Genomic DNA, 22,753 nt, shown 5'->3' on the forward strand with positions numbered 1-22,753 from the left:
GCTGAAAGAACAACCTAAGAACAAACTCAAACTAGCCCGAGAAACCTGCATTTGCACCTGGTGCACCTTCCCACTCAACTTTGCGCATTTCTACTTCTGCATGTTCTAAAGAAAGCAAAAAGAAAGCAATTTGATTCAAAGCCTCCCAAGCTCGAAGCCTGCTGATTTCTTTCCTTTTTCTTTTTTTCCCACCCACGCCACCAACCTAACGCCAAAGACTTCTGCTGCGGCCTTCCATGTTGAATTGAACGCCCAAGTTTGTTGACCACAACCAAACACCGAACAAGACCTCCCTTCACACAAGAATCAATACTTGGGATATTCTGCAAGAAAGATATCAAGAAAGTCTGATTCAACAAATGATCAAGATCTCGACCTTGTTCGTTTAAACCCGACATTCGTTTGTACACACACTCCCTTCTTATTTCGATCGAGAAGGATTCTTGGATACACCTCCTTTCTTTGTAATTTCTGCTGGCCTATCTGGAAGAGCCTTCAACATTCAACCTTTCCTTTCCAGCTCTTTCAAATCGACGACACTCAATACCTTCACGTTAACATCCCATGAACTTTCACGAATTGATCTGAGGTTGCCTTTTACTATTTTTCGAGAACTTTGAGGAATTGGGCGCGTGTGTCCTTGATCTATTTCCATCCTTTCTTCCACATTACGAACCTCTTTCGAATTCCGCATTCCAGAACATCAACCACAACCGCCTTGGGTGACGTAGCAGATGCTATTGTAGTTATAAGATTTTAATTTGGGCTTGTTTCTACTGTCGATATGGACCACTCCTATAGTGGTTCCGGGCGAAAGCCCCCTCACATAACAGTCAATTCGGGCAGTGGTGCAGATATGTTGGATTCATCTACTACTTCCCCTGCTACTGCAGGAACTCCTGGTCAATCGAGACAGTTAATTCCGCCGCCGCGACCACCGGCTACCGGTTCGCAACAGTCACTAATGACTACTCCTCAAATGTATGGCTCACCCGATGTATCTCAGTCAAATGAAATGCTACTTCCTCCTGCGAGATCGCGGACTACAGCGAACAATCAATCGTCATCGTACTCCGATTACCCTTTACCTTCTCCCTCGGTATCGGGTTTCTCATCACGAAGAACAAGTTGGAGCTCAGAAGCGGGAAGTCGAGACAGCCGAGCGGGACCATTTGGCTCACCTTTTGATGACTCGAGAGCTTCTTCGAGAGCAGGCGACAGTGACGATGAGAATATCAATACACAAACCGTCTCCGAAAAATATAATATCATGCCATCCGCAGGATTGTTACTTTTTCCAGAGGATGTCGAGAAAGATGATTACCTTCACAACCCGGACCCAAGTGATAAGGATTTAGATAAGTGCGATATATGGAACAGGAGAGGTCTTACAAATGTGGGAGGCTTAATTTTCATCGTCTTGGGCGTCCTGGCTTTGTTTGTAGCATATCCAGTGGTGTATGTTACTTAGTTGATGTTCGAGAGAGCTTCTGCTAACAATCGCATAGTACATTTGTCAAAGACAAAATAGATCCGACTCATGGAGCCTGCGCAGCAGCAATAGATTGTTTATCCATCAAAATTCCCCTTCTGAAGAATGTGAGGACGGGTCTCATCGATCCGGATACCCCAGACTCCGTCAAATCTAAAACTGCTCAAGACGGTACGAAGTTGAAGCTGGTGGTAGGTTCATCACATAATGCAGCGCTGTATCCAATACTAACAAACCACAGTTTTCTGATGAGTTCAATACCGACGGTCGAACTTTCTATGATGGTGATGATCCATTTTTCCAAGCTGTGGATATCTGGTATGGTGCCACTCAGGATTTAGAATGGTATGATCCAGATGCTGTGACGACTGGAAACGGTACTCTGAACATAAAATTCGATGCTTTTCAAAGTCATAATTTGAATTACCGCTCGGGAATGATCCAGTCGTGGAATAAGTTGTGCTTCAAAGGTGGTCGCATAGAAGCTAGTATTTCATTACCGGGACGAGGAGATTGGCCCGGTTTCTGGCCCGGTTTCTGGAGTATGGGCAATTTGGGAAGAGCAGGGTATCAAGCTACCACGGAAGGGATGTGGCCGTACAGCTATTGGGATAAATGCGATTACGGTATTACGGCAAACCAGAGTTCATCAGATGGTATCAGTTGGCTGCCTGGTATGAAGTTGCCAGCTTGTACGTGCAAGGGAGAAAATCACCCTTCATCTGGTAGTTCTCGGTCGGCACCTGAAATTGACGCAATAGAAGCCAGTATTGGGTTTTTGAAGGAAAACTGGGGAGCAGGTACGGGAGCCGCGTCTCAATCATACCAAATTGCCCCCTTCGACATATTCTACATGCCAGATTACAATTACGTTGAACTTTATGATAACGAACAGAGCTCTATAAACTCCTACCGTGGTGGAAATTATCAACAGGCTATGTCTTCGCTAACTTGGCTCAACAATGACTGGTACGATGGTAATGGATATCAAACATATGGATTCGAATATACCCCTGGAGCCACGGGGAAGATCACATGGTTCGTCGGTGATCAGTACACTTGGAAAATGGATGGCCGGGCTTTGAGGCCAAATGGAAATATTGGCCAACGAACGATACCTGAGGAACCCATGACGGTGATCATGAATTTGGGAATGGGTACCAGTTTCTCTGAAGTTATGATGCCTAACTTGAACACTTTGTTTCCTGCTACTATGCGTTTCGATTACCTCCGAATATATCAACCAGAAGGATCCGAATCGGTCACTTGTGACCCTGAGGGATATCCCACCACCGAATACATCGCACAGTTTCCGAAGGCATATGTAAGTTTATAGGTTCCTTTCTCGCCCGAGAAGAATGTTACTGATCAATTTAGGACAACCAAAACCATACTTCTTGGTCCGACGCGGGCTATTCGTGGCCCAAAAATTCTTTCGTCGATACCTGCTAGAGACTCCATTTCTTTCACAAACATTTTGTATAAAAAAGAAAATACTTTGCTTTGCAAAATCGCAAAAGCGAATCATATACCCCTCCAGACATGACACGATAGCCATGCCAAAGGACATATAGAAGGCGGTCGGATATGGCGGCGCCTGGCGATTTCGATTCATCTTTTCTTCAACAAATATTACAAAAGAGGGCGCGTCTTTGTTATTAATCTTGTTTCCTGACTCCAAATACACAATTGCATAGTGGCGTCGGCGTTTTATTCTTTTCAGCATCGAGCGTGTTCATCGATTTGCCTTTCTAGCTTTACACCGACTTGTTGGTTACATTCAAATTGCATTTTGAAGTCTTTGTGCTATTGCTGTTGTACAAAATACCACGGGTTCATATTCTGCACGTTTTTAGTAAGATTTGGGGTTTTGAGTGGATGATGGATGGAATGGATTGTCCTTCCTAACTCGGACATTGCGTTTAGTCTTAGAGGAGGACATCATGGAGCTCTAGACGGGTATCCTTACCAGCACATAGGAAAGAGGACTTAGAGGACGGAGGGAGGATAAACGAATGAATGGATGGACTTTATTGACTAATTGACTTAACTGATTGGATCGGATCGATTGGTTTGGCTTGGCTGGCTTGGTCTTTGGTTTGATATTGTACTTGGTTGGATTTTGCGATGCGGGCGGGGTTCCTCTGATCGATCTCGATATGATTTGTTTGGAACCAATGGGCTAGCGATTAGACAAATGAGTGCTGAGGAGAAAGTCGGAAGGGAGGCGGAAATGGGAGATAGGGATAGATGAACAATGAGGGACGTTGAGAAGCGAGAAGTGGGAACCCTCAAGGGGTGTATATACCAATAGTGATACCAATTTCATGATAATAAAGAATTCAACAAGTATATATCTAAGATTCAGGGGTTTCTGATACTATCGCTACTTACTCCAGCCAGTACTAATGATTGCCATTGAGGGTCTGGAAGTCAAAATATATGAGGGTGGAACGAAGAGAGATGGAAGTAGCTAAATCACATGCATAAAAGCCGCCATACAAGAACTTTGCTTGCTGATTTATATTAAAGCAATACTCGGTGGTTTAGTATACCGATGCCTTTGTTAATAGATCTCTACGGCTTCAAGTCTTCTGGTGATAGAAAATGGAAATCCGTTTCAAATTGTAATCACGTGCGCCTCGTCGGCCCTTGCTTGTTGATGCCAAGACTCTTGAACTTTTTCTTCCACTTGCACACTAATCCACTTTAGGAACACTAAATCAATTCTAACCGAGAAATTCGCACACTCTCAATATTCGTGAACTTTTCTCGTTGAAAATCTTTTGAACTTTTGAACCTCAACACCCAAAGAAGTCGACCACCGCCAACATGTCGCACCGTAAATTCGAAGCTCCCCGTCACGGATCCCTTGCTTATCTCCCAAGAAAGAGAGCAAGCCGTCACCGCGGAAAGGTTAAGAGGTGAAGCATATACCCCAATTTCTATTTAGTTGCGATATTTACAAAAATTCCTCGAATCAATTGATATCTACCAGCAAAGTTATTTCGAGGAGAATTTTCACTAACTTCTCAATTTCAATCAGTTTCCCCAAGGATGATAAGACCAAGCCAGTCCACCTTACTGCCACTCTTGGTTACAAGGCTGGTATGACTACCATTGTCCGCGATCTCGACCGTCCTGGTGCGAAAACACACAAGAAGGAGGTCGTTGAGGCAGTGACTGTCATTGAGACACCACCGGTACGAACAACGCAGCCCGCTTGGCTCAAGCCAATGGCTAATATCTTTTTAGGTTATCGTTGTTGGTCTAGTGGGTTACATTGAGACTCCTCGTGGTCTCAGATCCCTTACAACTGTCTGGGCCGAACATTTGAGCGACGAAGTTAAGCGCAGATTCTACAAGAACTGGTACAAGAGCAAGAAGAAGGCTTTCACCAAGTACGCCAAGAAGCACTCCGAGAACAGCGGATCTTCCATCACCCGTGAACTCGAGCGTATCAAGAAGTACTGCACCGTCGTCCGTGTCCTCGCCCACACTCAAATCAGAAAGACTCCTCTCAAGCAAAAGAAGGCCCACTTGATGGAGATCCAAGTTAACGGAGGTAGCGTCGCTGAGAAGGTTGACTTCGCCAGCGGTCTCTTCGAGAAGCCAGTTGAGATCGGCTCCATCTTCGAGCAAGATGAGATGATCGATGTCATCGCTGTCACCAAGGGTCACGGTTTCTCCGGTGTCACCAGCAGATGGGGAACCAAGAAGCTTCCGAGAAAGACACACAAGGGTCTCCGTAAGGTTGCCTGTATTGGTGCCTGGCATCCAGCCCACGTCCAATGGACTGTTGCCCGTGCTGGTCAAGACGGATACCATCACCGTACCTCTTGCAACCACAAGGTTTACCGTATCGGCCGTGGTGACGACCCCAACAACGCCGCCACCGAGTTCGATGTCTCCAAGAAGGCCATTACCCCGTAAGTTTTCAAAGTCCAATATTTTCTGACGATGCACCAACTAATCAAAATTTCAGCATGGGTGGCTTTGTTAGATATGGTGAGGTCAAGAACGATTACATCATGCTTAAGGGTTCCGTTCCTGGTGTCAAGAAGCGTGTCATGACTCTCAGAAAATCCATGTTCGTCCACACCTCAAGAAAGGCCTTGGAGAAAGTTGAGTTGAAATGGATCGATACATCCTCCAAGTTCGGTCACGGTGCTTACCAAACCGCCGAGGAGAAACACACTTTCTTGGGTACCCTCAAGAAGGACATTGCTCAATCCTCGTAAATTTAAAATTTGGTTCTGCATTTCGGGTTTCTGGCTTTTCGATAGGTGTAGTCGGTGGGGGTATCATATGTGCAATAATGCAGTCCATGATTACCCATGGATATACTAGCATAACATCAATGAAGAAATGTCAATGATATCCAATAATTTCAAAGCATGGTTAGACTTTTGATAAGCCCAGTAACAAATTGAAAATTTTGATCGGGACCATGTTGGTTTTATTAATAAAGTGAAGAGATTTTACACGAGCTGGTCTCTATTGTACTAGCACTTTTCACCCTTTTTCCCCTTTTTTTTCTCTTTTTTCTCCCTTTTTTTCAATAGTTCTACCGACCTTCCAATGAGACCTCGACCATGATTAATGAGTTTACCATTATTGATCATTCATTACTACTTCTTTCAGTAGTCATATTAATCCAACACCCTTTATAAAAATTTCTACTTATAATCCCAATAATTCTTGCATTTCCGCATTTTCTCTTTTCTTCACATCAATTGTAAATCGTCATAATACTATCAATACATCAAACCCCTGCAGATTTCACCTTGCACAAACAAGAAAAAGAAAGTTCCCCATTACCCCACGTCACCGAAGCATCTTTTTCTTCCTCCACCCCTCTCTTAGCTTAGTAACCGATTCATAAAAGTCACATCAATGGGTGCACTTTCCGCCGTCCTCGCCATTCCATATCGAAGCATTAAAGAATCCATTCAACGAAATCGCCAAAACGAGAATAAAAAGAAAAGACAAACGAAATCTGCGCCGGGCAGTCGAACACCTTCTATTTATCTCAAGACGAGAGAATCGTTGGATAGGAAATATAGTGCGAGTAGAGATAGGGGAAAGTCGCAATCATTAGGTCATTTACCTCTGGTCGACGTGCCGCGGCCAGAATTGTTGGCTGTGGAGAACGTGGCTGCAAGCAAGGGAAAGGGAAAGGGAAAGGCGATCGAAGAAGCTTTGGTGCAGAAACGGAGTTCGCGAATAAGAACGACGTCGCAAAGGGATTTTGTGTTGGATTCAACGGCTTGAGTTCTTGTTTTCGAGTAGGTGGAAGGGTTTCGCATACTTTTTCTACGGCTCGCTTTCCGCGAATTTTAGTTACAGGATCTGAGGGAAGATCTTGGGTAGGAATTTTTGGAGGGATTACTGAGCGCAATTTCTCGCAAGGTTCTAAGATTTTTAAATATACGGAGAAGAAAAGTTTAGAGGATACCTATACGAATTCACAGTTGCCATCCGAACATATCGATACTAGCACGTCTAACAAAATGGCCTCCGACGAAGATTACATGGCGTTCCTCGATAAAGCCAACGAGGATCCCAGCGCCGGCATATCAAATACTAGTAGTTACAAACAACCCGAATTTAAAACTACGGATGATGATGTCGATGTACCTGGGGTATTGGTCAGAGCGACAAAGGACGCGTGGTATATCAGTGATGCTGATGAACCTTTTGTGGTTGTAGCTTTGAAGAATGAGGGCGAGGGATTACCAGATGAAGGTTTGTTTTTCCTGATTTTGTTTTGTTTATCATACTTTCTATTATGAATAGCTTTTATATATATATATATATACATATGAACATGCTAACAAAACTAGAAACATTCGCCCGTCTCATAGCTCATCCTTCACCCGCAGACGCAGCAGAAGATATCCAAATCATGGATATAGGCGAATGGGATCCCGACGCATATTACAAAGAGATTGTCAACGCGATTAGGGAGGCTAGTAAAGGGAGCGATGTGAGGGTTTACAGGATACCCGGACAAGGAACTAGAGTTGAATATTGGATTGTGGGAACTGAGGGGGGGAGATTAGTAGGAGCGAAGGCTTTGGGAATTGAGAGTTAGGGAATTAAGGGCGGGATTTGAGGGTTTGAGGATTGTGGATTGTGCATGGGTGGTGAGGAAACTTGAAACTTTTTTGTTTATACCTGGCGTTTTTTGGGGGAAGGGAAATAAATGTCTTGGATTTTTTATTGATCTTTTGATTGTGAGGGATGGTATGGCTGTCTACAACGATGTATGATCTTCGTATTATTGATACAAATATGGAATATGGAATAAAGGGGTAACAATCTCCTCTTCACATGAACATGATACTTGGAAAAACCGAAATCGTCAGGATGAATTATTTTATGATTCTATACATGAACTATGAAGTAAGAAGTAAGATTAAGATTAAGATTATAAATCTCCTCATATAAGGATAGGATATGAAATGCAAGGTTTTTTTCTTACTTTGCTGTGGTTATGTTGTGTTGGGTACACTAGGTAGGTAGGTAGGTATTTATGATCTGAAATTAGGGTTCTCTACTCGAGTATATAATATAAGAGGTAAGATTTTGGGGATTTGGATGTTTAGATTCCAAGGTTATTTATGAGGTTATTTTATGTTATATATTTCAGTCCTTATCACTTTAAAGGCATAAGGAAAAAAGATCTTTTTTTTTATTTTCTAACTAATCTAAATTTGGAAAGATACAGCTCAACAGAGCTATATCTAGATTTATATGAAATGGTAGCTTGCGAGGCTAGACTATTGTGTTATATAAGATTATAACTATGATGCCCCTTATCAGTTGTAGAACTAAAGGAGAATTATTTTACTTGTGATATTTTTGGAAAAATAAAAATAAAGAGTAATCTGTAAGACTGTAACGCTTCCATCTGCAAAATGGAGCTAAAGGGAAAAAAGGGGAACCCTTAGTGAAAGGGACGGAGGGTGGGAGAAAAGAGATGCTGAAGAATGATGATGAATGAGGTTGTAGGAAGGAGGAAGGAGGAAGGAGGAAGGAGGAAGGAGGAAGGAGGAAGGAGGAAGGAGGGAGGGGGAAGGAGGAAGGAGGAAGGAGGAAGGAGGAAGGAGGAAGGAGGAAGGAGGAAGGAGGAAGGAGGAAGGAGGAAGGAGGAAGGAGGAAGGAGGAAGGAGGAAGGAGGAAGGAGGAAGGAGGAGGAGGAAGGAGGAAGGAGGAGTAGACTATAGTTTTTATACCTAGCTGAAAAGGTAATATAAAGCTCGCTAGCTCTTTGTAGTCCTTTGATATTCTTTTTCTGAAACCCTCATATATATATATATCACACTAATATCAATAAATAATTTAGTATTCATTAAAAATAATTTAATATTAATATTCCACTCAGTATCGTATCTGGTATAATGTATCAAGTATTTAGTCTCTCCATCCAAGTTCTCCATCCCTCAATTTTCTTCATCCATCCATTCATCCAGCACATGACATCTCATAACATCGTAAATGAATCGAATCAAATCAAATCACTCATCAGAAAGAAAGAAAAAAAAAAAAAAAAAAAAAAGAGAGAAATAAACTAATGTCCAAGCTCCCCTTGATAATGCGTCACTTGTATATCCTGCTTCTCGCTAATTTCAAGAGCTCTTCGCTCGACGTCGGCGGCGTAGCCCGCGTTGTAGGTGGCTTTGTCTGTGCCGGGTACCTGAGGGGGGTTTGTTAGAGGGTTGTTTTCATTTTTGGTTTTGTTTTTATAGGTGGATGGGGAAACCTTACGAGAATAGGCGCATGAGTAAAAAGATAATTCATTTCCTCCAAAGGTTTCCTCGCCGTCTCAGGCAAGAACAAGTAGAAAAATAACGCATTGGTGAAATTACAAATGATGAATAGGAAATAATATCGATAGCCGATATTAGTCATAGCCATATCGGTTACTTGACCAATGAGGGTATTGAATGCGAAGGAAACCATGGTTGCGATGGAGACACCTTTGGAACGGGTACGGGTGTCGAAAATTTCGGCGGGGATGACCCAGGAGAGGGGGCCGCAAGTCGCGGAAAAGGAGAAGTTGTACAGCCAGGTTACGACGATGAAGCCCCAGGAGGCGCCGATGTTGTGGTTGGAGGAGGGGGGGAAGGTGGCGATGAGGACGCAGGCGATGAGGAAGGTGACCTGGTGGTTGGTAAGGTTAGTATTGTTGGGGAGTTGTTGTTGATGGATGAGCGGGAAAAGTGTTACTTGCCATGTTGAATAGGTTACCCCAGATTAAAGGCCATCTTCGTCCTAATTTGTCGATGAATAACACACAGCAGGCTTCTCCGAGTAAAGCAATGATATTGTTGATAGCTTGATATTTCAAAGCATCACTACCTACGATACCGATCTGTCCATAGATTTTTACCGAATAGTACTGAATAGCTGAAACACCCGTCATTTGAACCGATGCTTGTAAAGCACATGCGATGAATAATCGGCGGAAGGATGATTTGTGTGTGAAAAGATCCATATAGGATTTCGCTTCATGCTCGTGCTCGTATGTAATGCTCTCTTGAATTTGGTCGAATTCGGCTCGCACCCAGGGATCATTTTCATCGCCATGTGCGTGCAATCTGGCGAGGGTTGAAAGACCTTTATCGGGATAGCCGTGGTCGATGAGCCAACGTGGAGATTCGGGGAACAGGAAAATGAGACCGGCGAGAATAACGGCTGGGAGCATCTGTAGACCCAAAGGCAGGCGCCATTGTGCAGAAGATCCCTTGATGCCTACATATGTTCCGTAACTGATCCAGCCGGCAACGAGAGAACCAATACCCAACATGAATTGTTGTAAGGATGTGATACGACCTCGAATACTGGGATGTGCAATTTCAGCTTGGTATAGAGGAATAATCATAACCAGGAAACCGACTATTTATTAGTTGTTAGTTATGAGCCCTCAGAGCAAGTGACCAAGGATTTGATGGTTTACCTCCTAATCCGGCGATCCATCTACCGGCCCAAAGATAATGAATATGTTGTGCACCGGTTTGAAGACCACCTCCTAGTATAAAGAGAATACATCCTGCAAATATAGTCCATCGACGTCCAAACTTATCTCCAATTGGTCCGGCAAGGCCAGAACCACAAAAAGCTCCACCGGTGAAGAAAGATACTACAATTCCACTGTGCTGATTAGTTTCACGTCGTATCATTGGAAGAAAATCACCTACGTTTGTGTTGAAGTTGGCTTGAATTCACTGATAAAAGTTTCACTTGCAACGACTTCGGCGATAACACCTGAATGCTGTTAGACCGGGTAGACGGTATCGTTGAGTGTACAATGTACGTACCTAGATCGTAACCATAAAGGATAGATCCGACAGAGGCAAAAACACCTACTAGAAACTAGATAGCAGTGTTAGCAAAGACCGAGAACCATCTTCTTCAAGAACAACATGTCTTACCTGATAGACTTTTGGAGATAAAGCCCCCATAGCTGCGCAGCAATGCTCGAGAGCTTACAATATCAAATGAATTAATAATTAATTAGTCTCAAGAAGAGATACTAGATAGGTGACTGATCAACATCTACCAGGGGAAATCTTCACATCTTTATATTCCTCGCTTCACGATTCGATCCATCCCCAGAATAGCACCAAATGGCAACACGCCATATGAGAACACGCTAATTATGCGGGGATCCTGGGGAAATGGCATCTTAGAGCTTTGGACATGGGACTTTATCATACTTTCAAGCTCTCCGCTTACTGAGCCCAGCCATCCCTTGTCATGATTCGTCTTGATCGTGTCGTCATGAACATGGCTATTTTGATGCACGAAGTTAATTGGTACGCTTCTGGACCTTAAGTAACGTATCAAAACCCAATTCAAACATTCTCTAGCGTTATTTGGAGACTGACCGTGTTTTTTTTTTTGAACGATATGAATTCGTAGAAGTGATTGGGAGTACCAAGTTATTGAATACACAAGGCGTGGGGTGTTGCGGAGGAAGCTCCCTCGCTTGTGGACGGCTTGAAATTTCCCATCCATTCGGAGTGATTCGCTTGTGGTAGCCCACCTTGCCGCCTCGGAATAAGTCTACCACTAACTCGGCAGAACGTATATGCGCACCAATGGAAGAAGAGAGCGGTGACCGACTTTATCCCCAACCTTCTTCTTGGTCCGTGTGTCCTATGTGATTATGAGTCGATCTCCATCGTATTAAGTGGAAAGGGTGGATACTTGAGAATGGATTTCACTTATGAAAGATCATGTGTTCCGAGGTACAAGATGGTAGGATCTCATATGCGGCACTTTATATGCTTTGCTATTTCATCCCGTGAGGCACGGAATACATAGGTATATTCAAACCAAGGAAAAGATACAGACAAGATGACGACGTTTACGAGAATTCCTGATGGAGAGACTCCTTCTATTAGTATTGATGCGTCGAGGAGATTGTCGAAGATTGGTATGTTGGAGAACTCCATAGATCTATTGATACGAATTATACTGACTCCGACTTAGATCCTATGATATATGGAGGGTTTATGGAGTAGGTGATATTTATGTATATCCTCAAAAGCAATGGTGTCGTTGGCCACCTAGTAGCATACACATAAGACTCTATTCTAGATCCCATTTCAGCGATCTTTCATCCAGAATTGTAGGATGCAGGTTGATATGTTAAAATTATCGATGATATTCCTTGCTCGGAAGTCTGAGCGATGACCATTAGAAAGGGCGTGGAAAAGGTTCAGATTCCAGAGGGCTCCTGACGTACCAATATGTGCGAGTGTTGTCATCTACAGGGCATTGGAATTTCTCGAGTGAGAAATCTACTGTACCATGTCTGTTTGAAATATGGAAATTCATTTTTCACTCTCCCATTCTATATCACTTAAAAAATGATTCTGTCACGGGTTAGTGACCTAGGAGATAAGATATCTATATATCGACCTTTTGTTGTCAATCCTGCCTCTAAACTTTGTCACACAAACTAGGCATATGGGCCGTTGCATCTACGGTGGAATCTACGATCCAGGAAACCCTCTCTCCGACAAACATGGCTACCGCACCGATGTCCTCGGCGCGCTTCGCGAACTTGATATCCCTGTAATCCGTTACCCAGGTGGAAATTTCATCGCTACATATCACTGGGAAGATGGCATCGGACCTAGAGAAAAGCGTCCTGATCGTCCCGAACTTGCATGGCTAGGGACGGAGACTAATGAATTTGGTATCTTCCCTTCTCCTTTGTTTGCCCATAATTTGGCTTGAGATAAGAACTGACACAAACTAGGAACCGATGAATTTATGCACTATCTCAGTGTGCTCTCAGAGGGGAAGGAAAAACGGGTCGAGCCTTATTTCTGTCTCAATATGGGTACAGGAACATTGACCGAAGCATTAGCATGGGTAGAGTACTGCAATGGTACCCGAAATACCTATTATGCCAATCTTCGACGAAAGAATGGACACGAAGAGCCATATAACATCAAATATTGGGCATTAGGAAACGAAGTTTGGGGACCATGGCAAGTTGAGCAAATGACTGCTGAAGACTAGTATGTTCACTCTTGCGATCCCAAAGAAAAACATGAACTAAATAAACCCAGCGCCAAAAAAGCTCTCCAGTGGTCTAAGGCCCTCCACCTTCTCGATCCAACTCTTCAACTAATCCTCTGTGGTGAAACCGGTCTTTCCCCATGGGATCTCACCGTGCTCCTCCCAAACATCCACCACATAACCATGCACAGCATCCACATCTACAGTACCTCCTCAAAACATCTCCCCAACGCCCTCTCACCCCTTCAAGCCGAAACAGCCATTGAATCCGCCGCCTCCCTCATCCAGATCGCACGCATCCAAGCAAAAATCCCTCCTTCAGTACCCGTCCCCAAAATCTGTTTCGACGAATGGAACGTCTGGGATCCTTTGCGTGCACCAGGAGAAGAAGGAGCCGAGGAAAAATACACATTAAGTGATGCCCTGGCCGTAGGTGTGTGGTTGAACGTTTTCATTCGACAAAGTCGATATGTAGGAATGGCGAATTTGGCGCAGAGCGTTAATGTTATTTCTCCATTGATGACGAGCAAGAATGGGATTATCAAACAGACGACTTGGTGGCCCTTGTGGTTGTATAGTAAATACATGCGTGGATGGACATTGGGCCTACATGTAAGAGGTGGAGCGTACGAAGGAGTACAGGAACCAAAGTGGTTGGCGAGTGTAGTGGGAGAACAGGGAGGAGCAAGTTGGTTGGATGTAGCAGGAAGCATTGATGAGGATGGAGTTATCAGTTTGTGCGTGGTGAACGTTAGCGAGGAAGAAAGTTTTGAAACGGATTTATTGGGTGTGAAGGGAGAAGTGCAGGTTTTTACTATCACGGGTGATAATGTTACTGTGGTTAACACGGCGGAGAAGGAAGAAGTCAGTGTTAAGGAAAGTAAGTGGGATGGAAAGGGTAAATATACTTTTGGGAAACATTCTCTCACGATGCTGAGGTGGGCTACGGGAGAGAAAGTTGTGGAGGTGAAGAAGGGTGAGGGTGAAAGATTAGATACGAGAAAGCTGGCTTGGGCAGGTGATAGAGAACTTGACAAGTCCTGAGTATGCATGGATTCTGAAGAATATTAGAGAAATTCTGAGAGCAATAACTACGAAATGCTAAAATCGTGAACTAATTCATAGAAGATCGATGCTTTAGTGATTCTGACAACTCCTGCTTGCTAAAATTACAATACCCCGCTTAGAAGCTAGTGCTAGAAACTCTTTCAATTCAACTTTGCACGAATAAATACCATACTGCCAGGAATTAAAAGATTACCAGGTTATATAAGCCACTTCCTGTGAGCTTCATTCATAAACGCTTATATCCATTTCGTTTTGAGTATTTCTACATTCCTCCTATTGAATCTTTGATTTATTATCAGCGAAACATTATATATACCATTGATATTTTGATACCTGATATTATTTTAAGCTGACTTGTGTCAATATATAGCTCAAATAACACAAGTGCGTATCATACAAAATGGCACGATTTTCCACGTGTGATTACCGAAAAATGACCCGGCCCCGTCGCGTGGCAGAGATCCCCATAAAGGAATAATGTCTATTAACACACCTCATAGTCCTTTCTCTTTCACCATTTCACCAGCACTTCTTCTCAGCCTATCCAACCATACCTATTGCAAATCCCAACCCTCAACCCCCATAAAAGTCACACCAAATCCCCACATCACAAAACCCCTACCGCAACCACCACCCCCGCAGCCATCAAAGCCATTCTCCCACCGTTACACAACTCACACTGCGCTCCTGCAATTTCTGTTCCGCCTGCAAGTATAGGTTCATGCCTATTTATCTATTAACATTCATGGTTTATTCCCTTCGGACTATCTTCCTTCTTTCCATCTTTATGCTTATGAAACTCTTGGAACCTGTAACCTACAACCTGCAACTTCGAGAATAACAATGAGATCCTTACACCGAGTACCAAATACGCAGCAAATACTGGTAGTTTGAATAAAACGAAATGGAAAAGAATAACTTGACTAAAATGAAAAAAAGTGAAAATAAACACAAAACAACATACCATCCACAATGCACATAAGTTTTCCTCGTAACACAACTCCAATAAGTAATCTGATGATATTTTTCCCCTAGCTGGACTTCTTCTACCGTAGGCGCAGCTGTGATTATAGGAACTCCTTCATCCATATGCATTCCAATCGTCGGAGTAGCATGGATTTTTTCTTTAGAGTTCTCGTTCGAATGCTTCAGACTCAGGGAAGACTTCGATACTACTGATGTGGAAATACTAGTTGTAGCTGTAGGAGCCACCGTAGGAGGTACTAATAACGAGGTGAAAATAGCTGTGGGGAAGAAACTCAAAATGATGAGTATGGGGATGAAAATCATAATTACTTCGATCGAAATTTTGATCCAAAATTCGGTTTTTGGTAGCCGGACTCGTGATCCGTAATCTACATAATCAAGGCGAGAAGATAGTTGAGATATAAATATCCTGTCTCCATGCAAGAGAAACCCACCAACTTCCAACTACGAAAACGAAACGTCGAGAAATCGATCGTAGCTTCGGGGTCTGCTGTGTGATATGAAAAAAGGTCATATTGAAGTTCGTCGATACAGATAAATACCAAATAATGATAGAATTGCGGGGTAGAAATCGAACCTGTAGGTATGTTGTATGCGACACGGGATGATATGGTGGGTGACTCTTGGAGAATATACGTATGTATTAGCTGACGTTGAAAACAGGGAACTTTGAACCCTGAATAAAACTATGTGCAGTTGCGAAGATGTGAAGGCGTTAAGATAAATGTGGCAGCCAGTTGTTATCCAAGAATTAAATATATAAGTCTAGTACCCTACTTTCCGGCCATGTTACGAGGTTTGCCGTCTAGATCACGTGGAAGTGCTCTAGGCTCTCGAAGTAGGTTTATAACTAGGCGTCAAGCAGGGACTTAAAGTAATGACAATAATGATATGCAATTCGTAACTAATAGTAGAGTATACTAAATGATTGATCTTGAGCACGAAGCTCTATACAAAGGGAATCCATCTTGATTATATAGACCTTCATGCCTATGGCTAGTCAGGACCGCTGCGCGGTCCTGGACAGCCAGCGTTCCTCAGCGGTCCATAACGTGACTTTAATCACGTTACCTTGGTTTAGTCATGTGACGCGGCATAGAAGATAGCCGTTGTAACAGGCCACCCCTAATTCCGGTCACTTTTCCTCACCAAAAATGACGAAAATCGTCATTTATAACTTTCTTATTTATGAATATAACTTGCTGAAATTTGAAAAATCAATTTATTACTTATATAATAATAGATTCTGAAAATTTCAGAATTTTCGCGATTTTATTGATCGAGAAATTGAAGGTTAAAATTTTGATTTTCGAGATTTTTAAATTTATATGTAAATCCTATACTGTCACGATTCACCATTAGGATTGATGGTGTTACGATGGTAGCAAACTGATTAATTAGGAGAGCTTAGGCCGTGTGCAAACACGATCAGATTTCATCGAATTAGTATGTGATCTTGGTCACCTGAAGATCGTATGCGCACGCACCATCAGAAATCGCGTGATAAGGAGTCTTGAGGAGCCAGAAAGCTTTTAGGGGCCCCCTTTATTGTTCAGTATATAGTCAGAGTAGTTTCATAGTTTAGGAGCTTCGTGCTCAACTTAGTTATCAATTAGTTTACCTACATTCTACTTGATCTAGTAACGACTTCACTTCCAAGTGAAGACTAGTGATAAAGCCTTAACCCACAACTACCAATCAGACGAAACCTCAGGCAGCCGCTGCCTCCGGTACAGTATCGTTACACTTTGAGCACCGTTACGGTTAAGCTATATCAATTACGATGGACTCCAGTCAGCAACCCACCGAACCAGTTTCCTTCATTTCCATTGGGGCCCCAGAGCAGGCCGCCGCCACCATGGAGCCGAGACGAGCAATCCAGGTATCCACCCCTGACTTGTTCCACGGAGATCGTAGCAAGCATCGAGCTTTTGTCGCACAAGCTGATCTCTACTACGCTTTCAATGGACACCTTTTCTTGACACAAATGCAAAGGATCTTGTGGTTAATCTCGTTCTTCCGAGGAACTGCGTTCAATTGGATCGAACCCTTCTTCAATGACCTTATGACCAAGACAACCGACGGACAACTCAACGAGAACATGAAACCTGAGACACGCCGCCTCTTCAATACTTACGAGTCATTCCGACAAGGATTCGACAGGGCTTTCGGGGAAGTTGACCCCGATCACATGGCTGAGAGAGCATTACGACAACTTAAGCAGACAGGGTCAGTTACAGCCTACACTGCTAAATTCCAACAATACGCCGGGCGTATTACATGGGATGATGACTACCTTAGATCCCAGTTCTATGAGGGACTCAAGGATATCATCAAGGACGAGCTAGCTAGAGCTCCGAAACCGCCAAACCTTTCCGAGTTAATCGAGACCTCCATCCTAATTGACAATCGTTTTTATGAACGACGAATGGAGAAGAAGGGAATCACTCAAGAAAGTAGAAAGTTTCCAAAACATCAGCGCCAGAACAGATACGATGATGCCGGCGATCCAATGGAATTGGACGGAGCTGAACGCCACCAAAAACCAAATGGACTTAGCGTTGAAGAGAAAAAGAGACGCAGGGAAAACAATCTATGCTTCACCTGTGGGAAAAGCGGACATATGTCTAGGGATTGTTCCCAGAAAAAGCCTTTCGCCGCGAAGGGCAAGAAACAAGTAAGATTTGGAACCAAGAAACTGGGATCCCGAGAAGCGGGTTCCCTAGAGGGTAGCTTCCGAGAGATTGGACAATTAATCATAGAAGTCAACCTGGAGAACCAGGAAGTCAAGGCCCTGATCGATTCAGGAGCTATGGGAATATTTATGGATCCCGACTTTGCCAAAGAGAATGGGATCCCCACCGAGCCAAAGGAGCACCCCTACCAGCTGACGCTGTTGGGAGGCAAGAAGGTCGGAGTAGATGGCTGGGTACGTAGACAAACTAGCGTCATCAAAATGATCATGCCAGGAGGACATACCGAGCAAGTCAAAATGGACTTAGTACCGTTGGGCAGACATGCAATTGTCCTAGGAACCCCTTGGATTAAGAGGCATAATCCAAACATTGATTGGGTAAAGGATACCCTTACATTCGATCGTTGCAGATGCAAGAACGAATGACTATATGGCCCGAAGGAACAGACTTCTGGGGAGGCCGGATACCGTGCTATGGCAGCCACGGATCCTCCACTGGTCGGCGAGACCGATGCAAAAGAGATTCCAGTGCAGTACAGAAAGTTCGCCAAGCTGTTCGAAGACCCGCAGGATTTGAGAGCCCTGCCAGAACATAAACCTTAGGATCATGAGATCAACTTCAAAGAGGGATTCGTACCCCCGGCTGAGAAGTTGAGACCACATAACCCCAGTACTCTGAGAGTATGGGAAGAATACAGATCTAAAGCTGAAAAGAAAGGATGGATTAGGAAATCCAAGTCCCCTTGCGCAGCCAACGTATTATTAGCATTCAAAAAGGGAGATCCGAATGGTCGACCTTGCGGAGACTACCGCCGAGTGAACGATGGGACCATCAGGGATGTGTACCCAATACCCAAAGCTCAAGAGTTAAGGGATAAATTGAGCAAGGCAGTGATTTACACTAAATTGGACCAGAGAAATGCTTTCAATTTGATACGAATCAAGGAAGGGCATGAATGGAAGACCGCCTTCATACTACCTTCCGGGCTATGGGAATATACTGTTATGCCGTTCGGACTAACAAATGCACCTGCCACATGCCAACGACAGAACAACGAAATACTCAAAGAATTTAGCTCATTCGTAATCTGTTACTTGGATGATATCCTAATCTTCTCCCAGAAGGTGGAGGAGCATGAAGGACATGTCATTAAGGTACTCGAGGCATTTAGGAAGGTCGATTCACGACTCAAGTTATCGAAATGCGAGTTTAGTGTCAAAAAGGTAACCTTTCTAGGATATGTCATAGAACCAGGACAAATGAGCATAGATCCGGAGAAAACTGAGAAAGTAAAGAATTGGGAACGACCTAGAAACGTCAAGGATGTACAAACCATACTAGGGTTCGCCAACTTTTGTCGAGTATTCATCAAAGACTTTTCCAAAATGGTAGAACCACTTACGGAGATGACAAAAAAAGGTGTGGGATTCGTTTGGAATGAGAAGGCGGAGCAAGCCTTCCAAGAAATCAAGGATAGATTCACCAGGGAACCCATATTGTATAACTATCATGACGATCGGGAGAGTATCATCGAGACGGATGCCTCCGATACCTGTGTAGCAGGAGTCCATCTCCAGAGAGACGACAACGGGAAACTGCACCCAGTCGCTTATTATTCTAGCAAAATGGATAAAACAGAACAAAATTACAACATCTATGAGAAGGAACTTATGGCTATAGTCAAGTCACTGAAACATTGGAGGATCTACCTCCAAGGGGCTAAATTCCCAGTAATCATCCACACTGATCACATGAACCTACGAACCTTTACTACCACTAAGGTCCTGGATAATCGTAGATTAGCTCGATGGGCTGAGGAATTGGCCAGTTTTGATTTGATAATCAAGCATGTCAAAGGCAAAGATAATGCAAGAGCAGACGCGCTGAGTAGGCCACCAGGTTACGAGGATGATAAGACCTACCAAGAGACGGCAATCCTGAAGGCATTACCAAATGGGGATCTCGTTCCGAATCTAACGGAAATCGCCGTTTTAGAAAATAAACCAACGGAAGTCTGGAGAAACAAACTCATAAGGGCACAACAGAACAAGGAAGGTGTCAAATGGCCTGAGCCGCCAGTGACCGTTGACGGATTGATACGAGTAGTAGGGAAAATATGGCTACCAAGTAGCATTGCTCCCGAATTCATCGAGGAGCAGCATGCGTTGCCAGCTCATGGACATCAAGGAGTACGAAGGACGTACTTAAGAATTAAAAGACAGTATTGGAGTCCGGGACTCCGAACCATGGTCAATAAAGTGGTCACCGAGTGTGATACCTGTATTAGGAACAAGGCTTCCCACCATGCCCCCTACGGACAGATGCACACAACCGAAATACCACCATCACCATGGAAATCAATATCATGGGATTTCATAGGACCATTACCTAAATCCAAGGATCCAACGACAGGAGTAGAATACGATTACCTTCTAGTTATCATAGACCGGTTAACCAAATACATGATATTAGTACCATGCAAAACCACTTTAACTGCAGAAACCCTAGCAGCTATATTCCTTAAAGAGGTCATTGCAGTACATGGATTACCAGAGGAGATACTCTCAGATAGGGATAAACTCTTCACATCAAAATTCTGGTCCGCCTTAGTAGCACTACTAGGCGTAAAAAGGAAAATGTCTACAGCATTCCACCCACAAACAAATGGAGGAAATGAAAGAGTAAACCAGGTTGTTGAAGCTTACCTTCGCTGCTATGTGAATTACCAACAGAACAACTGGGTAGGACTACTACCCTTAGCACAATTCGCATACAATAGTTCCGCTTCAGAAACAACACAAGTCACCCCGAACTACGCCAACTTTGGGTACGAACTGGTCGCATATCGAGAACCTGGCATTCCAGAAGTAGAAAACCAATCCGCCATGGTACAAACAGAGAGACTCAAAGAAGTTCACAAGGAACTCGCAGCCGAACTTAAGTTCGTTGCTGAAAGGAACGCTCATTACTACAACAAAAAGCGTAGTCAGGAGCCAACGCTAAAAGAGGGGGATAAAGTCTATTTACTTCGAAAGAATATCGAAACTAAGAGACCAAGTGCGAAACTGGACCATAAAAAACTAGGACCATTCAAAATCAAGAAAGTTAAAGGACCCTTGAATTATGAATTGGCGCTACCAAAGAATATGAACATCCATCCAGTATTCCATATATCCTTGCTCGAACTAGCACCACCAGGGGCACCTAAAGCCCCTGAAACAGAAATCATATCCACAGACCAGAACGCCGAGTACGAGGTGGAGAATATACTAGATTGCAAATATATTAGAGGCAAGGTCAAATATTTGGTGAAATGGGAAGATTACCCGGACTCCGAGAACACGTGGGAACTGGAAAAAGACCTCAAGCACCTTGAGAAGTTTGAGGAGTTTCGCCGACAGAATCCGAATTTGCCCAGAAAGAAGGGGGGTTCAACGCGGCCTGCACGGAAGGAGAATTCATCGCACTCAGTAAAGAAGGGTCGAAAGAGTCGAAACCAGTCGTAGGAAGGTCGGAAGGACCAGTTTGTTCTAATTGACCAAATTGACCAAATTGACCAAATTGACCAAATTGACCAAATCGACCAAATTGACCAAATTGACCAAATTGACCAAAGGGGTTGGAGGGAGCAACAGGCGCCGAGGACGCAGCAAATTCCTTTTCCTTCTCTTTTCTTTCTTTCTCTTCAAGAGTATCGAGCTCATCAAGATATTGGAGCCCACAACGTAACATTTCATCACGTCGTTTTTGAGCTGAGCCTTCTGCTTAACTAGACGAGCAGTCTTGGCAGATGATTCAGCAATTTCAGCATTTAACTTATCAACCTGCCGATCAAGTCTCTCCCAATCATGCTCCCTAAAGCATGAATGGATCGTACATATCATGTGGGGAGAATCGACGATGTTATAAGCGATCGGGACGACGCTTGGCTAAGAGGGGAATAGTGTCACGATTCACCATTAGGATTGATGGTGTTACGATGGTAGCAAACTGATTAATTAGGAGAGCTTAGGCCGTGTGCAAACACGATCAGATTTCATCGAATTAGTATGTGATCTTGGTCACCTGAAGATCGTATGCGCACGCACCATCAGAAATCGCGTGATAAGGAGTCTTGAGGAGCCAGAAAGCTTTTAGGGGCCCCCTTTATTGTTCAGTATATAGTCAGAGTAGTTTCATAGTTTAGGAGCTTCGTGCTCAACTTAGTTATCAATTAGTTTACCTACATTCTACTTGATCTAGTAACGACTTCACTTCCAAGTGAAGACTAGTGATAAAGCCTTAACCCACAACTACCAATCAGACGAAACCTCAGGCAGCCGCTGCCTCCGGTACAGTATCGTTACATATACAAATCGAAAAATCGTAATTTCAACTTTCAATTTTTCAATCAATAAAATCACGAAAAATCCGAAATTTTTGGAATTTACTAATATCTATATAATAAATTCATAATTAAAATTTCAAAAAATTATATTTATTAATTATAAAGTTATTAATAGTTAAAAATCACGATTTTTGGTGTAAAAAATGGCCGGAATTAGGGGGTGGTCGGAAAGTAGGGTACTAGACTTATATACTAGAGTATACCAAGTATATTCAAAAGTAACCAAGAAGATATCTTGAATGAAAAGAAGTGAATTTTCATAGTAATAAATATATAGGCATATGAGATTATATCAACTCAACATAAGCAAAAAGATCCCGCCCGACTCGCACTTACAAATTAATCTGTGACGCCTCACACCTCCGGGTCACGTGGCATGCCCCGTTTGTATTTAATCATAGGAAAACTCTCTACTCTTGTTTTCCTTCTTCTTTTCTCCTTAGCTTAGTATTTTCTAATACAAGATACTTTACCCAGTATTCTTGAGTGTGACATAATCCATCGCTAGATAAAAGTTTCCTTTTGAAATCAAGAAAAAAGCATGGCATAGGAATGAATGGATGCTGGTAGAATATAAAA

The 22,753-nt window shown here is 43.2% G+C and overlaps 10 protein-coding genes across 10 annotated transcripts; 7 read left to right on the forward strand and 3 right to left on the reverse strand.

Annotated features, from left to right (window-relative positions):
• Nucleotides 1-784: 784 nt before the first annotated feature.
• Nucleotides 785-2,944, forward strand: SS1G_00923 (hypothetical protein; the record flags this gene model as incomplete). The annotated part of the gene is made up of 4 exons (XM_001598784.1): nt 785-1,458; nt 1,509-1,683; nt 1,734-2,816; nt 2,870-2,944. The coding sequence occupies 4 exons, from the start codon at nt 785-787 to the stop codon at nt 2,942-2,944; spliced, it is 2,007 nt and encodes a 668-aa protein (XP_001598834.1).
• A 400-nt stretch (nt 2,945-3,344) lies between these two features.
• On the reverse strand, nt 3,345-3,434 carry SS1G_00924 (predicted protein; the record flags this gene model as incomplete). Its single annotated transcript, XM_001598785.1, has 1 exon — nt 3,345-3,434. The coding sequence occupies one exon, from the start codon at nt 3,432-3,434 to the stop codon at nt 3,345-3,347; it is 90 nt and encodes a 29-aa protein (XP_001598835.1).
• Nucleotides 3,435-4,324: 890 nt separating this feature from the next.
• SS1G_00925 (60S ribosomal protein L3) lies at nt 4,325-5,733 on the forward strand (the record flags this gene model as incomplete). Its single annotated transcript, XM_001598786.1, has 4 exons — nt 4,325-4,416; nt 4,539-4,695; nt 4,748-5,421; nt 5,478-5,733. The coding sequence occupies 4 exons, from the start codon at nt 4,325-4,327 to the stop codon at nt 5,731-5,733; spliced, it is 1,179 nt and encodes a 392-aa protein (XP_001598836.1).
• A 1,272-nt stretch (nt 5,734-7,005) lies between these two features.
• Nucleotides 7,006-7,589, forward strand: SS1G_00926 (hypothetical protein; the record flags this gene model as incomplete). The annotated part of the gene is made up of 2 exons (XM_001598787.1): nt 7,006-7,240; nt 7,339-7,589. 2 exons carry the CDS (start codon nt 7,006-7,008, stop codon nt 7,587-7,589), a joined length of 486 nt encoding a protein of 161 aa, XP_001598837.1.
• Nucleotides 7,590-8,493: 904 nt separating this feature from the next.
• Nucleotides 8,494-8,724, forward strand: SS1G_00927 (predicted protein; the record flags this gene model as incomplete). Its single annotated transcript, XM_001598788.1, has 1 exon — nt 8,494-8,724. One exon carries the CDS (start codon nt 8,494-8,496, stop codon nt 8,722-8,724), a length of 231 nt encoding a protein of 76 aa, XP_001598838.1.
• Nucleotides 8,725-9,068: 344 nt separating this feature from the next.
• SS1G_00928 (hypothetical protein) lies at nt 9,069-10,962 on the reverse strand (the record flags this gene model as incomplete). Its single annotated transcript, XM_001598789.1, has 6 exons — nt 9,069-9,194; nt 9,266-9,661; nt 9,864-10,396; nt 10,458-10,651; nt 10,699-10,772; nt 10,933-10,962. The coding sequence occupies 6 exons, from the start codon at nt 10,960-10,962 to the stop codon at nt 9,069-9,071; spliced, it is 1,353 nt and encodes a 450-aa protein (XP_001598839.1).
• An 898-nt stretch (nt 10,963-11,860) lies between these two features.
• On the forward strand, nt 11,861-14,080 carry SS1G_00929 (hypothetical protein; the record flags this gene model as incomplete). Its single annotated transcript, XM_001598790.1, has 5 exons — nt 11,861-11,939; nt 11,996-12,023; nt 12,472-12,707; nt 12,771-13,035; nt 13,087-14,080. The coding sequence occupies 5 exons, from the start codon at nt 11,861-11,863 to the stop codon at nt 14,078-14,080; spliced, it is 1,602 nt and encodes a 533-aa protein (XP_001598840.1).
• Nucleotides 14,081-14,711: 631 nt separating this feature from the next.
• Nucleotides 14,712-15,193, reverse strand: SS1G_00930 (predicted protein; the record flags this gene model as incomplete). Its single annotated transcript, XM_001598791.1, has 2 exons — nt 14,712-14,829; nt 15,069-15,193. The coding sequence occupies 2 exons, from the start codon at nt 15,191-15,193 to the stop codon at nt 14,712-14,714; spliced, it is 243 nt and encodes an 80-aa protein (XP_001598841.1).
• A 1,681-nt stretch (nt 15,194-16,874) lies between these two features.
• Nucleotides 16,875-18,389, forward strand: SS1G_00931 (hypothetical protein; the record flags this gene model as incomplete). The annotated part of the gene is made up of 2 exons (XM_001598792.1): nt 16,875-18,020; nt 18,234-18,389. The coding sequence occupies 2 exons, from the start codon at nt 16,875-16,877 to the stop codon at nt 18,387-18,389; spliced, it is 1,302 nt and encodes a 433-aa protein (XP_001598842.1).
• Nucleotides 18,390-19,172: 783 nt separating this feature from the next.
• Nucleotides 19,173-21,293, forward strand: SS1G_00932 (hypothetical protein; the record flags this gene model as incomplete). The annotated part of the gene is made up of 1 exon (XM_001598793.1): nt 19,173-21,293. One exon carries the CDS (start codon nt 19,173-19,175, stop codon nt 21,291-21,293), a length of 2,121 nt encoding a protein of 706 aa, XP_001598843.1.
• Between the last annotated feature and the right edge of the window lie 1,460 nt (nt 21,294-22,753).

This window comes from Sclerotinia sclerotiorum, genomic scaffold, assembly GCF_000146945.2.
Source record: "Sclerotinia sclerotiorum 1980 UF-70 scaffold_1 genomic scaffold, whole genome shotgun sequence".
Lineage (NCBI taxonomy): Eukaryota > Fungi > Ascomycota > Leotiomycetes > Helotiales > Sclerotiniaceae > Sclerotinia > Sclerotinia sclerotiorum.